General features: G+C 45.6%; 1 protein-coding gene across 5 annotated transcripts in view; it reads left to right on the forward strand.

Moving 5' to 3' along the window:
* Positions 1 to 17,397, forward strand: part of disp1 (dispatched homolog 1 (Drosophila)) — a 70,382-nt gene that overhangs the window by 41,069 nt on the left and 11,916 nt on the right. For 4 of the 5 annotated variants that reach the window (XM_037086815.1, XM_037086814.1, XM_037086812.1 and 1 more), the window contains one exon: positions 6,949 to 7,672. In XM_037086815.1, coding sequence (XP_036942710.1) covers positions 6,981 to 7,672 — 692 coding nt within the window. In that variant the 5' untranslated portion in view covers positions 6,949 to 6,980. Of the gene's footprint in view, positions 1 to 782; positions 1,119 to 6,948; positions 7,673 to 17,397 lie in introns of those variants that run through there. The other variant, XM_037086817.1, reaches the window with a different exon arrangement.

Here is a 17,397-nt window from a genome sequence, read left to right on the forward strand (position 1 = left end):
GGTTCATACTGTATTTGGGGGTCCCAGCAGGAAAGGTTTACATACTTTAATTTTCAAAAAACACATTATTTTCCTCACATTGCTGCAGCATCTCGTTTCATGCTGTGTCTTGAACGCTCCATTTTAGCTACAGAGTGACGCATCTGTTCAGGATGTAGCCAATCAGAGACAGAGGAGGGCGGGTCATGCAGCAAGGTAGTGTGATCTAAAATAACACCCAGGAGCACATCTCCTCAAGAAGAGCCACAGTCAGGTTTCATAGTGGAGTTTTGTAGTTAGCGTGTTTTTGTTTTGTTTTGTTTTGTTTTAAGAGAAAACACTAGTTTCACTGTCAGAATTTGAGCCAGTTCAGTCCAGTAAAGTTGGAAAAGTCTAGATTATTTTATCACAGTTCAACAGGGAGGCTGCGCTGAACACAGTCCAGTCTCCAGTCCTGACTGCAGCACTTTGGTTCCTGGTGTTCTGCAGCTGTGGTCCTCAGGAGAAGGAGGCACTGGAGTATTCATTCATTCATTCATTCATTCATTCATTCATTCATTCATTCATTAAGGAACATCTGGCCTCCTGTGTGTCAGCCAGATCTTCCCTGGGGAAGGTGTGAACCTGTCACAGCTTCATATAATGTTTGGTTTAATTCTTATCTGTGCAACTTTATTTGTCTCCATCCTGGTGTATTGTGTTATGAAGTGGTTCTAATGCGCATGAGCGGTGCGTTGACGCGTGCCGCCGGCGCGGCAGTGAGCGGGTTAACGCCGACAGTGTGACCGTCCTATCAGTGCGTGATGGCGCAGCCCCAGCCCTCCGCCTCCGCCTCCTCCTGCTCCTGCTCCTGCTCCTCCACTCCGTCCCTCCGGAGACTCGGCCGGGGCAGCCGGGGCTTGTGTGTGTGGCTGTGAGTCAGTCTGGCAGGACGCGCTCCCAGGAGAACCAGCCCGCTCTCAGACCTGAGACCTGTTGTTGTTGTTGTTGTCGCCTCTCCGGAACCGAGTCGGTCGAGTTTCCCTGCAGATCTTTTTCATTCAAACCGGATCTTTTGATTCTTCACGCCGCGCCGCGTGTTGCCGATCGGACCGGCGGTGACGAGCGCAGAGCAGCGGGGAGACACGACGCGGAGCACGGTAGGAGCGACCTGAGTGAGCGGCTGCTTCCTCTGGTGACCTGCGAGGAGAGGAAGTCTCCTCGCAGGGTGATTCTCCTGGTTTTATGTTTCCATTGTGTCCAGAAGTAAAAAAAAGAGAAAATGAAGGCTGGAGAGTTGTGGAGCGGTTCGGTTCGGTTCGGGTCGGTTCGGGTCCACGCGTTGTGGAGCGTCTGGAGCGATTTTACAACCTTCATGCAGCCTCGAATTCATGTCGCTGCTGAATCAGTGAAACGGAGTAAAACGGTGATTTGCATCTTTTCTGACAAGATTAACAAACGCTGCTGCTCATCACTGACCTCAGATCAGTTCCCAGGCATGACAGGAGGATGCAAATCTAAAGCGGTTTCTTTAATTATTGTTTAATGATGTTAATCAGTAATAATGTGTGAAACGTGTCCTCAGACTGTCTCAGCTCAGACCTGATCTGTCTGATGCTGCATGAGCTCAGAGAACAGATCAGAAAAGTTCTTTCACTGATTAAACTTGATGACGACTGGATCGATTTATCAGTTTGTAAAGAAAAAATAAAAAAAAAAAATTAATATTTTCACATCTCTGACTGATTCGTTTTGAATCATTCTGCATCAGTTTTCATTGTTATTGGAAAAACTAGTAAAAATCACAACATTTAATTAAAACACTGTTTTGTGACACGTTTATCTTTTTATAAAGTAACTGCAGGTCTTGTGATCTGAATGTTGCACTTCATTCTGCGATGTTGATTATTTTGTGATTAATTGTCCACAAGTTCTTTATGTCATCGTCACACAATAACAGAACAATATTTTGTCAATAACTGTTCACAGCTTCAGCACAAAAATACTCTTATTTAATCAAAAGTTTTTATTCCAGGCAGTTTGAAGCAGCTTTGTGTCGAAACACAAACTCAGAAGTTTAATAATTACAATATTAACGAGGTAATGATACAAACATGCTGTCCTCAGAGGAAGAAACGCGGTCTGAAGCCAGGAAGGTGGCAGGGTCCGCCACATACAAACCCAGTTAATCAGTGTGAAGCTTTAAGCTCGGAGTATTAATGAGAATCAAACTGACAACGTGCTGAACTAAAAAATAATAAAAGTTGTATTTTTCTTCCTCTACTTTCTGTAATATTTCATTTTCAATTGTAAAAACTAAATAACAAAACAGGAAAGGTGAAAAGTTTATTATTTAAACTGACTCAGGTCTAACATCTGGAATATAAAAGTCGTCTTCTCTATTTTTTTCAAATGTGGCCGTTCAAAAAGAAATAAATCAGTTGAACAGTCCTGATGTCAGAGTTTATACCAGCAGCTGAACTAGATTTAAGTCATTTTAATATCTGTGACGTCCCTGAAACTAACGGAGGAACAAACTCGTCACCTGCTGTTGCTCCTGCAGCCTGTGTGAGTCTGTGCTGGGAACAGTTTCTACATCATGTGTTGTGTAACCGTCTGTAAAGTAGATCATACAGCGTCACATGTGCCGCGTCTCCTACATACCTGCTGCTTCAACATGGATGCGTAGAATGAATTGATTTCCCTAATTTGCCAGTGAAGTTTGCAGCTGTGTTGATGGAATGATAGAGAGCTGCAGGTCGACTTGCTGCGTTCACCTGATTTACCTTGAGACTCGGTTCTGTGGCGTTTTAACGACCCGGCTGTGAGAACGATCCAACATCCCTCCTGAACACCAGGAACCTGTCAGACGTCTCCTAAAGCCATGTGGAGCGCAGGAGAACCTCACGGAGACGACTCTGCCCATGACGTTATCATCATTATTATTATTATTATTATTATTAGGAGCAATGTGGTTATTAACTGTCTCTTGACTGATTCCTGGTAATTACTGCCTATTAGCTTTAATTAAAGGGATGCAGGATTCCTTGCCTTGTGTTGCGTAGCTGTCTGTCGCCCAAGGTCTCTCCATCTCCCTCACACCCCATAATCACCGACTTCACATGAAAGACGGCAGAAGAAGCTCTTCGTCATCACCTGCGTTATTCCAAACCGCTCATGATGGGAATTATTGCTTCTGTTGGTTTTTGGTTGCACACTAGATGATTCTTCTTACCGAGGGAGCTGGAGTCGAGGCCGAGTGTAGTTCTCCTTAGCGGCACAAGTAATCGCTCAGAGCTGCAGGTTTTATTGTGAGAATGAAGGAGGGAAATGACACTTCATCACTTCTGGAAGTCTAGACACAGTTTGACCTTTGCAGATTAAGTGGGACTGATTGTTTAGGACTCAAGGTCACTTGATTTCATGCTTCCTTTTCATAAAAGTTCAAAGCCAGACAGAATCTGGAGGTTTGGTTGACCGAAGACTGACGTGAGGTGGTCCTGCCTTCCTGCTGTAGTTGATTTAAGATGCTAAAGAGATATATCTTCCTCGAAGTTTAGTTCTGCCGACTTAAAGAACAGCAATCCAGATGTTTTAGACTAATCAGAGGATGAGGTAAAGAAATTAGAAAGCGGTAGGAGCTCCTAATTCCTGCTCGTCATCCTGTTCTCTGTCGCTGGTATTACCTTCGTCTTTTTGGTTGCAGTTAATTACTACCAGGCTACACTCGCTAATGTACTTTAAATCATTTATCCCGGTGTGTCTTTGATCAAGAACACCAGCTTTTCTTCACAAATGGATGGAAGGAAGTCGCTGAGCCTCAGTTCCAGAGGTTCTCGGTGGTGCAGCTCGGTCCAGCTGTCGGCTCTTATTTTGAAGAGAGACACAAGACCCTGCTTGTGTCCACACAGTCTGCCCTGGATGTCTCACCTGCCTGTCAACGCTCGGCTGCACACACACAGACACACACAAAGCAGAAGCTGAATTCCTTAAAACACAAACAGCAGAAAGCTCGCAGCTCTCACACACACTTCACTGCAATCTCTGTTAACTTCCCTTTTTTAACTCATCCATTAAACTTTGGTAAACTTTCATCCTGCCTCTCGAAGTCGTTACAGGCTCCCGACAGCTGTGGGATCCAGACTAATGACTTCATCTGGCTTTTCCCTCACTGCTCTGCTATTCTGAGCTCTTCAGGCTCCGCAATTATTCTTCCCCTCAGCCCCGTCCTCCCAGCCACCCCTGACCCGACGCCGGGGCTGTCACGCTCATGTTTCACCGCTCATTCATGTTGAGGTGTCACAGAGCACATTGGTCACATACGCCGCGCATCTTTCGCTCAGTGTCGGTGGGAGAAGCCGGCCAGCGTGATGTATCGCTTGGCGCTCGAATGCAAGCACATCCATTTTGCAGCGGAATATTTTTCTGGGGTCACGGTTGGGCTGAACGAAAACCTGTGTGAGTGTGTGCTTAGGTTTCTGTGAAGGGTAGAGCACATAGTCAAGGCAAATGGTGCTTACTTGGATAATCCAGCCTAAACTCAAGAAAACAGGTCAAGTTCTTAAAAAATAAAGAATATTTAGCAGTTTTACGATACGAGACAAGTTATTTTGAGGGCGTCAGTATAAAGGAGTCGCATCGTTGAGGCGCTTCAGTAATCAGTTAAGGTCTGCAGCATCTGAATCACATCCAGCGTCGTCAGCCTCCAGCGTATCTCTCGATGGCGTCGCAGATATCAGCGTCTCTGTAGGCTCAGTACCTGCCGAGACAAACCCAAAGATGTGGCAGTAAAACGTTCTTCTTGCCTGTTTAATACGTCAGACCTTCACTTCACCCTCGCTCACGTCGCTTTCTTTTGTTGTAGTTCGTCTTCTGTTGGAGCAGCGCGGCCCGTCTCCACCCTGCATCACCTGTGAAACACAATTCAGCCGCTTTTGAAGTGCGTCAGGCGTATCGTGGCTGGAAGCCGCTGCCACGCCGTGCCTCCCCCCTCCCGCCTCGCTCAGATATCCCACAGCATCACAGTTTCCCGTCGCGGCCTCCTGTGTTTTGTAATGGAAGCCGGATCGTGTATAGGGGCTGAAACTGTAGCATAACTTGAACCTTCTGTTTTTTCTCACCCAGTTGGAACCGTTCTTTCAGCCTCCTGATGCAGGAGTGTCTAATGCTTTGTAATCTATACAAACACTGGAGATTTATGCCGGGTCTTATTCATGCTCTGTAAATCATATTGATCTGAAACGGCCCCCATTTGATGTGACTGCAGAGACTCCAGCGAGATGAGAGAAAATCACTGGAGTTTGCCAAAATATTTCACTGGTGATTCAGTTAATCATCAGAAACCTCCTCCCCATCTAACTTTACTTGGCAGGCGTCTGCTTTATTTGTCTTTGTTTTTCCAGACGACCTCTGCGTTTTTTCCTGCATTGGTTTGGATTTACACCGTCATCATTTACCTGAGCTCGTATCCGTGAAGCTCAGCGTACGGTTAGAAACTGTCTGCTGGAAATCAGATGTTACACACTAACTGCTTAATGCTACTTTTGGGAAGTTAACAGGGCGACTTTTTGTGTTTGCTTTTGCATCCATAATGTCATTAGTGTGCTTCCTCAGTTTGCCAAACATCTTAATATAATTTTTTTTTTTACTGGAACACAGTTTTCAGCCCTCGCTCTCATGGCGCTGCTTATCCTGAATGGAAACTGCTCGCCTGCTCGGTTTCTGAGGACCTGTTATTCTGAGCTTTTATAAGACCGTCCAATCCGAAAAAAAACAAAAACAGAGATCCTTTGTGTGTTGGATTGAATCTCAGATAGGAGATTTTACGTCAGTATCACACACAGACAGCATCTTTCCACTGTGTGCAGCTGGATGTGGTCCAGTCCTCCTCTCACTGTCCTGTCTGACTCTGTGGGAATAGAATCTGAGCTTATTTGTTCCATTTCCTGACAACTAGCAGATACAGAGATAAAGAAACACAAGATGTATTATCGCCAGAAGACCTTTAGCTTAGCATAAAGGCTGGAAACTAGCTTGGCTCAGTCCAAAGGTAAATGAAATCCCCTAACGAGCGCCTCTACAGTGTATTAATTAAAACATTGTGTCCTGTTTGCTTAATCCGCACGACATGGAGGAGATGTGTTCGCCTTCCATTTGTGTGTCGGTCGGTCGGTTTGTTAGCAGAATTACAAAAAGACTACAAACCCCAGTTACTTTAAAGTGGATCCTGATAAACGGACGGATCCAAGATGTGTTTCTGACTTAACATTTTGAGAGAGGGCAAAACATGATGCAGATCCAAACACAAATCCAGATGTAGTGGATTTAAATATCTCGTGTTTGATTTTGGAGTTGCCGTTCTGGTTTGAGGTTTTTATTTATCTCTCACCCAGCAGCAGTGATTTCCTTCAGTCTCTGCTGGTTGCCGGGTGACTTTACGATGATTAGAAGAGTAGGAAATGATCATGGCCAATAAATAATCCAGATCATGACTCCACATGTGAAGCACAGAAGTTGATCTGGTTTGTGCGGATTAAACAAACCAGAAGAAGGATTTCCTCCTGCCTCCAGCACCTAAACTAAGATAACAGCTTCCTACTGAATGGACGGACAGTAGATCGATATTAAAAGCAAATCATTCAAAACTTTTCCTGTAAAAGCTGAAATAATCTCTGTCTTATTCATAGTCTTATTTACTGCATTTGGACAGCGGTCCTCTGATCCACATTCTTCCAGTCCCATCCAAACTCTCTTCAAATACTTGTCAGTTTTACTTTTTTTGTTTTGACTTTTGAGTCTTTTATTTTGAAATCTGGAACCACTTTCTCAAAAAACTACCTCTGGGGTTCGTTTTCTCAGTCTGTGTTTTTGTATATTGTATGAGTGACCAACATGCAACAGTGATTTAGTCCTTTATAAATGCACCTGATATTTTGTGCTCTGGAGACTAAACTCGTGTCTTTTCCTCTGTGTTGTCTTCTCGTCCCTCAGAGGAGTGACAGTGTCCTTGCTGGCAGAGGACCATGGCCCTGAGCGATGCAAGCGGCGACCCTCTGGCCCTCAGTAACGGAGGGCACCACCCTCTCAGCGCCAACGGAAACGCCCCTTCAAACACCAGCACACCAGTCAACCACGGCCAGGACCCTCTCGCAGCAGCCTGTGGTGGAGACTCCCCGACAGCAGACGGAGAGGAAGACGTCATAGTGAAGGATGCAGCGTGTAAACCAGCGCAGCCGAAGCAGCAGAGATCGCACGTTACCCAGAGAACCAACAGGCCGAGCCAAAATGGCGGCGTGGTCAAACAGAACGGCTCCTTGAGGAACCTGCTGTCCTCCTCCGTCACCTCTTCCTCCCCGGCCGTCACGGACTCCCAGAGGCCGGCCAGATGCGACCTGCCCTCCACCCTCTCTCCGTCCTCCTCCTCCCCTCCTCTCCAGCCTCCGCCGCTCTGCTGCCAGCACTGTCACTTCCACTCCACCCTGTGCTGTCCCTGTGGGCAGCCGGACTGCCCCCTCTTCCAGACTCCAGCACCGGGACCAGGACCCGGCTCCGCCCCCCACCCTGGCACCGCTCCGTCCTGCCCGTGCTGCCTGTCTGCCTGCACGTACTCTCACCCACATCCTCATCCTCCTCACCCATCCTCTGCTCTCTGTCTCCATCACCACCACCACCAGCGCTGGCAAGAGCACCTCCAGAACCAGACGCCTGGCAGCAGGTAGGACCAGAAGTTCTCTGTGAAACATGGCGTGTGTTGGGTTAGCATCTCCCCTGAGTCTGAGGGCCCGTATAGTCCACACAGCACTTCTCTCAGTCAGGAAAACGTTGGCTGTGCACTCATGAGCGCTGAGATGAAGCGCTGCAGCTCAGGAGGTAGCGTCAGTCGTCTAGTAATCAGAAGGGCGCTGGTTTGAAACCTGGCTCCTCCTAGCTGCATGTTGAAGTATCCTTGAGCAAGGTACTGAACTCCAAATTGCTCCAGCCTCTGCCATCAGTGTGTAAATGTGTGTGTGAAAGAGGTGAAGCTGACAAGTGTTGTAAAGCGGCTTTGAGACTCGAAAAGCGTTATAGAAACATGAGTCCATTTAGCATCCACATGCATATTGGACAGGATCCATAGGAGACAAATACCTGGAAAAAGAAAACGTGTGACGGAGACATCACCAGCACGTTTTAGGGAAAGTTGATTTATTTATTCTTTTTTTAACTCGAGGCATTCAGAAAAAAAGTGGTTGGAAAAAAGTACCTGTGCTCTGGGCCTTGTGTCTCTGGGCGGCTGTACAGAAACAGACCTGCAGACTCCACTTTTGTCTCAGTGTGGATCCATATGTGTGTCTGTGTTTCTTTGCAAACTAGTTCCAGCTTGACTGTTTGTATGTGTGGACGACCCCAAACATCTGATTCTTAAATGTGTCTCTACACTGCCGGGGTTAGCAGGTCCCTTTGTCTTCAACACTTTATCTGCTGTTTGAATGAATCGGTCGCCTCGATCGCAGCCTTTTAAAATCAGGTGAAGCTGATGTTTCGTCCTGTAGTTGCCTCTGGTGTTTAAAGGCCGGTTCACAGTAACATCGGCTCATATTTTTGTCCTGTTTCACAATTTTCTACGGCTTGTGTTTGCTCGACCCTCCTGGCTGTCAGGAAACAAACAGCCAAGGCAAAGTTTGTCTGTGAGATGAGAGGAATGCTGCAAGTTTTCCTTCAGATTAAATGAAACATGCATGCAAAGCTCACTGGTGTATACACACATGGCGACCATGCTTTCTCCAGGCGAAGCAGAATGTTAGCATTGAACGCATTTGTTGGCAGACGCCTTTTTCTTTTCCTCAACTGATCCATATATAGTGAGTTGGCTCTTTCCCTTCCACTCCAAAACCACAGGCCTGCCACCGCATTTGAAACTGGAACCATTTAATGCCTCTCATGATCATTTGCATAATCCTATATTTACCATCACCACAGAGAAGGGCAGGCAGGAGGTGAAAACTCTGCACAAGTAATTATTTACTCATGTCTGCTCCTCTTAATGGCAGCAGCTCGTTGTGGGGAGTCTGATTTGCATGAGACTTTATTTACAACCTGGAATTTTCCTCAGTGAGACGAAGTCTTCCCTCATCATTTTCATTAGCAGTAGGGACGTTGTGGGTGGCGCTGAAAGATAAGGTTTGTGTAGCCACAGCGGGGAGCGACAACCAAACCTGGCGAGCACAAACTGGACCCTGGGTGGGCACGGAGAGGCCCGACAGGATTGTGTTGCAGGCATTTGGATGCATGTTTTCCTCCTCCTGCTCTCGGCTACTTCATTTTTTTTTCTCTTTCTCTCAGTTTTTCTCTCACTCTATTAACACTCTCTCTTTCCTCACGCCTCCCTCTCTCCTCTGTCTCCTGTTCCACGTCAGAATGGAGAGCAGATGTGGCGTTGTGGACGTACGCGTCTCTAACGTTGAACCGCTCTGTTATTTACCAGCCGGGTCGCTCTTGTTCTGCGATGACAGGTTTGAATTACAGGGCCTGGATTTGCTTCAAGACTGCATCCCCAAATTCCCGCTTTCCCTGTACTGTGTGTGTGTGTGTGTGTGTGTGTGTCAGATGGTGAGATTAGACGTAGGAAACGACATACCTGCCTCAGTCGTATAGTTTTGCCCTGAATCCAGACGTTAACAAAAACCTTCAGACCTCGTCTCCCTCCTCCAGTCCTCCTCCTCCCTGTACCGAGAGCTGCTGGAGTTTGGTGGTAGTTAAATATAACTTGGTAATATAACACACACACACACACACACACACACACACACACACACACACACCCTCCCATGGACATAAACCAGGATCCTATATATTCCTAATAGCCTCGATAATTTGAGGGTATGGAGTCAGACAAGATGGTGTCAGATATCAGTTTGATCTGCCTCTGGGCTGTGATCTGCCAGATTAGCCGAGGGATTACGTCTGTGATCACACACACACACACACACACACACACACACACACACACACACACACACACACACACACACAGATGAATTGTAACATTAGCTCTTTGGCGCGACCTTTTTATGTGCGTTTCACAACAGGGGACTTTTATTCCTCTGTTCTCGGCTTCACAAAACATTAATCCATGCACAAAGATTAGCCCAGACTTTGTTTCCAAATGTTTCTATTTTGAGAATGATCAAAAGCCTTTAGTCTTTATCCTCATAGGAAATAAACCAAATCTTTTGAAAAGGCAAGCACAACTCAGCAGTTTGTGCCGAGTGGCTGAAGGAGCAGATTCAGCCGTCCGTTGTTTATCGTTTCTCTCTCTGGATCTGTTAGAAGTATCAGTGAGACCACGTCTGCGTCTTCGCTGTAAGATTATCTCTCACAGCCATTTTATGTGTATTATTTAAGATCGGGTGGAAACAGTGCGTCCTTGGGATGTCAGCTGTTTGGCCCCAGGGTTAAAGTGTTCAGGTGAAAGCCTTTAAGCCACAGTGCAGGAGAAATACTGCATTTCCACTGTGTCGCGTCTTTAGTGCTTACCAGTGAGTTTTACCAGTTAATGTATGTTAGATTTGACCTGTTTCATCCTGAGTATTTGTGTCATAATTCTGAAACCAAGAGCCAAGAATTGTGATACAATCATCCTCTCCCCAAAGGTCGATTCTCAGGCCTCTTCTATTAACATCTACGTTTACTTTCCCTTGCTCAGGCTTTAAGAAATGTTATAACACATCTTATCACACTTGATGACACACAACTCTCCATGACTATAGTCCCTCAGAGGTGCTAAATAAGTGCATTAAACAGATCAGTGAGTGGATGTGCCAGACTTTTCTACAGCTGAACACCAAAAAGTTCATTTGCGACAAAAAACATCGACGGATCGAGCCAGAAGCAAAATAACACACTGACAAAATTTAAAAAAAAGAGTTGTGAACTGAACTGTGGCTCAGAAAGTGAGATCATAACCAACCTGTGAATCTGGAGACTTATTCCAGCGCTACACTCGAGCATGTGTGTTTACAGACCTGGAAGTTTATTAAAAAAAGAGAGAGTGAAGCACTAAGCATACAGACTGAAAGTGTTATCTGGAGTTAAGTGTGCACTCTTACACCGCTGCTACAGATTCAAGGCTTCACTCGGGCTGTAAGTTCACATCTACAGCAGATCCAGGAGAGAAAGAGCACAGCACAGGTAACGTCGTACCTGAGGTTCAGCTGATGACCCTGCAACAGCTCACTGACACTCAACCATCCGGGGTCACGTCACGTATTTAACCTGCCTCCCCCTCCCTCCTCGCTCTCCTCGCTCTCCTGGAGCTAAATGTTTCTACCATTCTTCACAGATGCCTCTCGCAACAGCTCTTGTTGTTTGGCAACCACAAGTTTGGTTTAGATTCATGCCTTGTCAGATAGCAAGAATTCCTGTCTCTCACTCCCTCCTCGCAGGAAAAGGTCAGCTTTCTTTATCTTGAGCAAGTTTGATTTTTGCAGTATTTGTAGGCACCAGGTGGTTTGGTTGCTATAACACATTAGAAGAACTGTATGAAAACATGACAGCGCCAGAGATGGGAGCAGTTCATCACGTGTGATTTAGCAGCTTTTTTTTATCAGCAGGATGTGTCTCAACATTTTTGTTGGAGCGTGTAAGTGTGCACAGTTCTGAGCATCAGGAGATCCCAGATCTTCCTTGTTTCACTCTTTCTTTTTGTCTCGCCTCCGTTCTCGTCTCTCTCACTCTCTGTCGGACAGCTGCAAGCCTCAACCGGCAAGAGTTTGTCTGGAAAGTGATCGGTGCGCTCTGAGTTTCAGGGTGTCAGCTTGACAAGGCTTTGCACATTATCAAGAGTAACAACTGTTTGCGAGTCCTTTGGGCCGTCTGGAACAAACGAGGCCTGCTGGTGTTTCTTTATGATCTATGTTACCTGGAGACCTCGTCTAAAATCTGTGGCTCAGCCGTCACATATTCTGATCTTTGTCTGTCTATTATTGAGTCTTAAAGGTCCCAACGTTGGTTTCGTATTGTAACCCTGTATTCCATGAACATAAGCATAAGCCTCTAAGCTTTCTGTCCCACCAGCAACATGAGCGTCTGCTGAGGGAAAGACAGGAATCAGGTCACGCAGAGTTTTTAAACTGCACAACAGTGTGAAAGAAAATATTTGCTGCATCATGGGAAAAACCCAACAGTCAACCCTTATTTATAAAAGACACATTGGCTCTGAAATATCAGCAAATGTGTTGTTTTTTAAAGATGACATTAATACTAATGACCTGGTTGTACTCCACACATTATCAGCTCTCAAAGACAGAAGAGAAAAGCTTTAATAATCTTGTGTTAAAGATCATTAAGCACTCTGGATCGATGGATGCATAGATAGATAGATAGATGGATAGATGGATAGATGGATGGATGGATGGATGGATGGATGGATGGATGGATAGATAGATAGATAGATAGATAGATAGATAGATAGATGGATAGATGGATAGATGGATAGATGGATAGATGGATAGATGGATAGATAGATGGATAGATGGATAGATAGGTGGATAGATAGGTGGATAGATAGATAGACCCTCACGTCTGTTTCGTGGCCCCTCAGGCTGAGAGAGTTCGCTGTGCTGAACGTTGGCGTTCACCTCATGCATACCTCGACACAGGACCAACAGAAGCAGGTCAAACAAAACTATTCATCACCTGCTTTGACACTCAAACATACTTTTACACTCACTGTGGGATTTTGCAGCAGCAGAATAAAGCTACGATAAGTCTCTGATGGCTCAAAGATACAAGTGATACAAAAGGGAATAAGAGCGGTTTTTACTCTGTCGATACAATTAGTTATTGAAGTATCAGACAAAGATATGGAGGAAGCGGAGTTACTACACCTCAGCCGGCTGTGAAACGGTGATGATAAGTGACCCTCGGGGCTCTTTACCTTCACAGTTAATTTGTGACAAGAGAAACTAGCAATCTGAGTCTTTTAAAATCCTGCAGGCTTCCTTTTCCCTGTTTCTCGTTGTTTTTTATAAGCAGAGCAGTTCAGTTAATAGCCCGTGTTACATGCTGTTAAACTCAAGTGAAATTAGAAGATTGCATCAGAAAAAAGTGCGTGTGTGTGTGTGTGTGTGTGTGTGTAAAGCCTCTGTGATGGATGGCTGAGATTTCCTCACATCCTGCAGGTCTGATACTCGTTTGTCCTGGAGGAGAACAAATGGAGCTCCAGGTTAGCCCGGGATAAATGTTCGCTGACGTTTTCAACCCAGAGCCAAGATATACATGCACGACTGCAGACATGATATGTTGCCTGTGTGTTGGTTTCAAGCAGAAAGCATGCGGTCGCTCCTCTTTCTGCAAATTAAAATGTCATTTCAGATTTTTTTTTTGAGGAGGGACGGTTGAGTGATTTAAACATTTCATGCACTGGTGAACGATTTTACTCCAGACTTTGAGCCTGGTCTGCAGGGACGCTCGTATGTTATCTCTAGAACTGTTGTTGAGTAATTTGTAATGGGAGTGTGTATGCAGACTGTGGTCTGTGGCATCGTAGCAAACTGAACCTGTGGCCTCTTGTATTTAACACTAACAAGTAACTCACTCGCTGCCATTTCTAAGCATATTTTTAGACGTTTGGAAGCAGGATCAGGGAAGTTTTGCAAATTTCTGTCCAAATAATCGATGTAACAAACACTCGTCTCCTGACTGGCAGCTGTTTTCTTTATTTGTGTCTTTCTTGCATCCTCTTATTTTCTATCTTTCTTCTGTCCTTCCTTCCTTCCTCCAGTTCTCGGTGCGCCCCCCTCGTTCATACAGTGTCGTTCACAACCATCCCAGATCAGATCCGGATCACAGCCCGGTGTGAGCTCAGCTGGACGAGGAGGCAAACTGTGGTTCTGGTTGTTGGGCTTTATTTTCTTTGATCCATCTGAAGTGGAAAGTATCAACAATATCAGTTATCAGTTATAAACATCGTATCTCAGGAAGCTGCTTCATGGTTGAACTGAACAAATTCCTTCTCATGTACGACCTAAATAACGTTACAGTTCTTAAACACTGAACATCTGTCTGCTCGGTCTTTGGCGGCGCTGAGGTTCAGGAGTTTTTCCTAAAACAGGAGCTGTTTGTTGTTGCGGCCGCAGCAGGCGCTCAGGTTAATAAGCCGACCGGTGCGAACAAGTCTTTCCTCTTCTTCCAAATGAGCTGACCAAACAACATCATGACCGGACTGAAATAAGCCAACCGACTTCACCACATGTGAATCAATTAGTGACAGAGACACAGTCGGTCTGTGATGCTGCGGTGGGAATCCCCACAGGTTTCTCTGTCACATGTTATTTTATGTTTGAATAAAACTACAGAGCATTTTGTTCACAGTTAATCGATCCTCCTTCTTTTTAATTAAATAGAGTACCGGCTTGTTTGTTATGCACAGATTTTAATTTCTTCTTCTTTGAGTTTGTATGAACCATCAGTCCAGTGACGCTCTTCTTTCTCTGCTTCTGCTTTTTAAAGCTCCACTTGGAATTTTCCAGACTCCTCCACCTCCAGCACCCACCCTTCCTATCACAGACACACTGAGGGAGTAGAGAGGACAGGTTTGGACTCAGTTATCATCAGTAAGGCTCCTGGCCTCAGGGCCTCAGGGCCTCAGGGCCTCGACAGGGGCCAGCTTTCCTAAAATCAAACCGTTCGAAATAGCATCAGATATCATCTTCTGTCCAATCTGTCAGCGCTGAAAGACGAGGCTGCACCAGGCGTCTTTACGTCACCAGACAAAACTTGGATGTTGGGAAAATAGATGAAGTTCAGTAAATGATTGGAGGAGAAGTGGAAGAGAAAAAGACATGACAGCAGCAGCAGAGAGGGAAAAGATGTCGGTGAGGTTGTAACAGAGTTCAGGAAGTGTTGCAGAGTGAAACATTTGTACTAAACACACATTTTCCTTTCTCGACGTTTTCTACCGATGAATACGATCAGGTACAGTCGGTGAGGTGTGAGCTCTGACTTTTGGCTTTGGGGTCATTTAAAGTGTAATATCAGTTCATTGTTACGTGATCAGTCGCTTCATCAGCTCTCAGATGAGAATGTTGCCCGTGCCGAGGCATGCGTGCTTCTATATTAATGCGTGAAGCAGTTTACTCAAACCTTTTTCTGTTCATGAGCCTCAGTGACTCATCTTGTTTTAATAAGGTGAGTTGGCTCCAAAAGGGGAATTCTGTGTTTGCAGGAGAAAGTTCCAAGTTTCTCCTCCCAGTCTGAGCTCAACATGCTTCGTGCTGGGAGGTGGAGTTCTGCTCCGGGTTGAGCCGGATGTCTGCGTGGACTGAAGTTCTTCTTCTTTGTTTGTGTGGTGAATCTCTGAACACGGCCGTCGTCTCTGAGTCTGTCTGACCTCTCTTTTTAACCAGCAGCGTTAACAGACACCTACGGGAGGAAGCTGAGGGTCTCTGGTGCGGCCTCAGGTGAAAACCATTGGTTCCACCTCCTGTGAAGCGCCGCTGTTCTCTCCGGCCACACGCCCACTCAGAGTTGGCTTGCTTACAGCTGCAGTCAGCCGTGCAGTGTGAGGTTGGCGGGTTAAGGAGGATTTCTGGATTCAGATTTTCTCCAAACCTCGTGGAATGCAGATCGCTGCTGGCACCTGTTGCAGGCCCACCTTGTAGTGGAGAGTTGTACTAATCACATATGATTTAATAACGTGGGATCTGAAATGAGTTTTTCTTCACTTAGAAAATAAATCTCCTGATCTACGAAGACGTTTCACAGTGTTTCTGCGCTCCACTCCCTCGCACCCCTCTGGGTTTGTGAGCGTTAAGTCATAAAGCTGTGTGGAGGCGCAGCCGTAATAAAGACGTCACACTGACTGACAGCTTGTAACTATTGGCTACAGTGCTGAAATCCCGCCTGTATGCTTGGAATTTGAGTGCCCTCGTATTTCACCTCCCGAGAATTTCGGGGAATGGCAGGTGCAGCCGGGAAAGGCCACTGGACCCGCCCAGAACACGTGGACACACACGGACATCAGCTTCACTGCCTCAGAATATACATACAAGGCGAGTTGATCGATTAAAGTGATGAGGCAGGCTACTTTTTAAACAATATTTCTTAATTTCAGCCTCTAATTTGTGATGTAATCATGAATCTTTGGCGTAAGTAGAAGCTTTTCTGACATTTTAAAGATCAAACAATTTATTGAGTAATCGCAAAAATATTCTGTAATGAAAATAAATGTTATTTGCAGCCTGAGACAGTAAAAAGGAATAAGTGTACCAGGTGAAATGACTACAGTCGCAGCTCTTGCACAAAGACGTATAATCAACACTACAGAAGTTTGACCACACAGGCCTCCGTACACTCCCTCTGTGATGATGAGGGACGAGCGTCCCCGACTGACCTCCATTTAAACTTTGTGTTTAAACAGCTCCGGCCTGTTCCGTGTTTATTGGAAACACGACGCCCCGTGAATCACTCCGTGTTACTGCTGGAGATCATTTACCTTCCATCCTCCAGCGACCCTCCAACTAATTATCTCTGCTTTTGTGTCCTGTGACAGATTGTATATTCTCAGTTGTCACATTTTTCAGGTTAGAACAGGCAAAAAACCCTTTCTGACACTCGTTCTGACGCTCTGGTCGGGTGTCTGTCTCTCATGTACTCAGTTATAGAACTCAAAGTGTTTACACTGTTGTATTTTATGATTTTTTACAGAAGTGCAGCTCAACTAATTTCATCCTAATTCATCTGAAGATCTTTTTATTTAGACGAACACACTCGTCATGAGATGCCCTGTTGACACCTCAGTCTGTGCATGTGATTAACAGCAAAGGTAAAAAGTTCATTTTCAGACATTAGAGCTGTTTATTGAGCCGTCTGTGCGTCACAAAGCTTTAACACTGTCGTAGTTTTACTCCCTTTGGGCCGATTTGATATTTACAGTCTTGTTAATGTCGTCCCGTGTACACAGAGGCTCACTCTGGGGATTGTTAATATCCCTGTCAGCATTCTGCTTTGGCCATAAGCGTCTTTGTATAGATAAACGCACACACAGTTCTTCTGTCAGGCACAGCACAGTGTTTTCCTGCCTAACTAGTCTCATGATGTCATTCAGAGGAGAGTGCCGGTCGCCTGGACCTATTTCATGGCTCGGTCGAGCCTCTAATTGTGTGCAGCGTTCCAGCGAGGCAGTAATCAGGCCGAGGCGGCCCGACGTTTGACAGTAATTGCTCTTGCTCCGACTTGAAGGCCTTGTTCATGAAATATTTACCTGCCCGTCTGTTGACAGTCAACCTCCCCCGTCTCTGAACCTGCAACCTCAACCCCCCTCCGGCTCAAAAAACACTGTTGTCTTCATACATTTGTCTGTACACATTCCTCTGATCGATACTCTTAAAGTCACCAGACTTTTGCAGGTTTATCACATGTCAAAACTTCGCCTTTCAACCTGCAGCATTCCAACACTGG

The sequence above is a fragment of the Acanthopagrus latus genome, chromosome 22 (assembly GCF_904848185.1).
Source record: "Acanthopagrus latus isolate v.2019 chromosome 22, fAcaLat1.1, whole genome shotgun sequence".
Classification (NCBI taxonomy): domain Eukaryota; kingdom Metazoa; phylum Chordata; class Actinopteri; order Spariformes; family Sparidae; genus Acanthopagrus; species Acanthopagrus latus.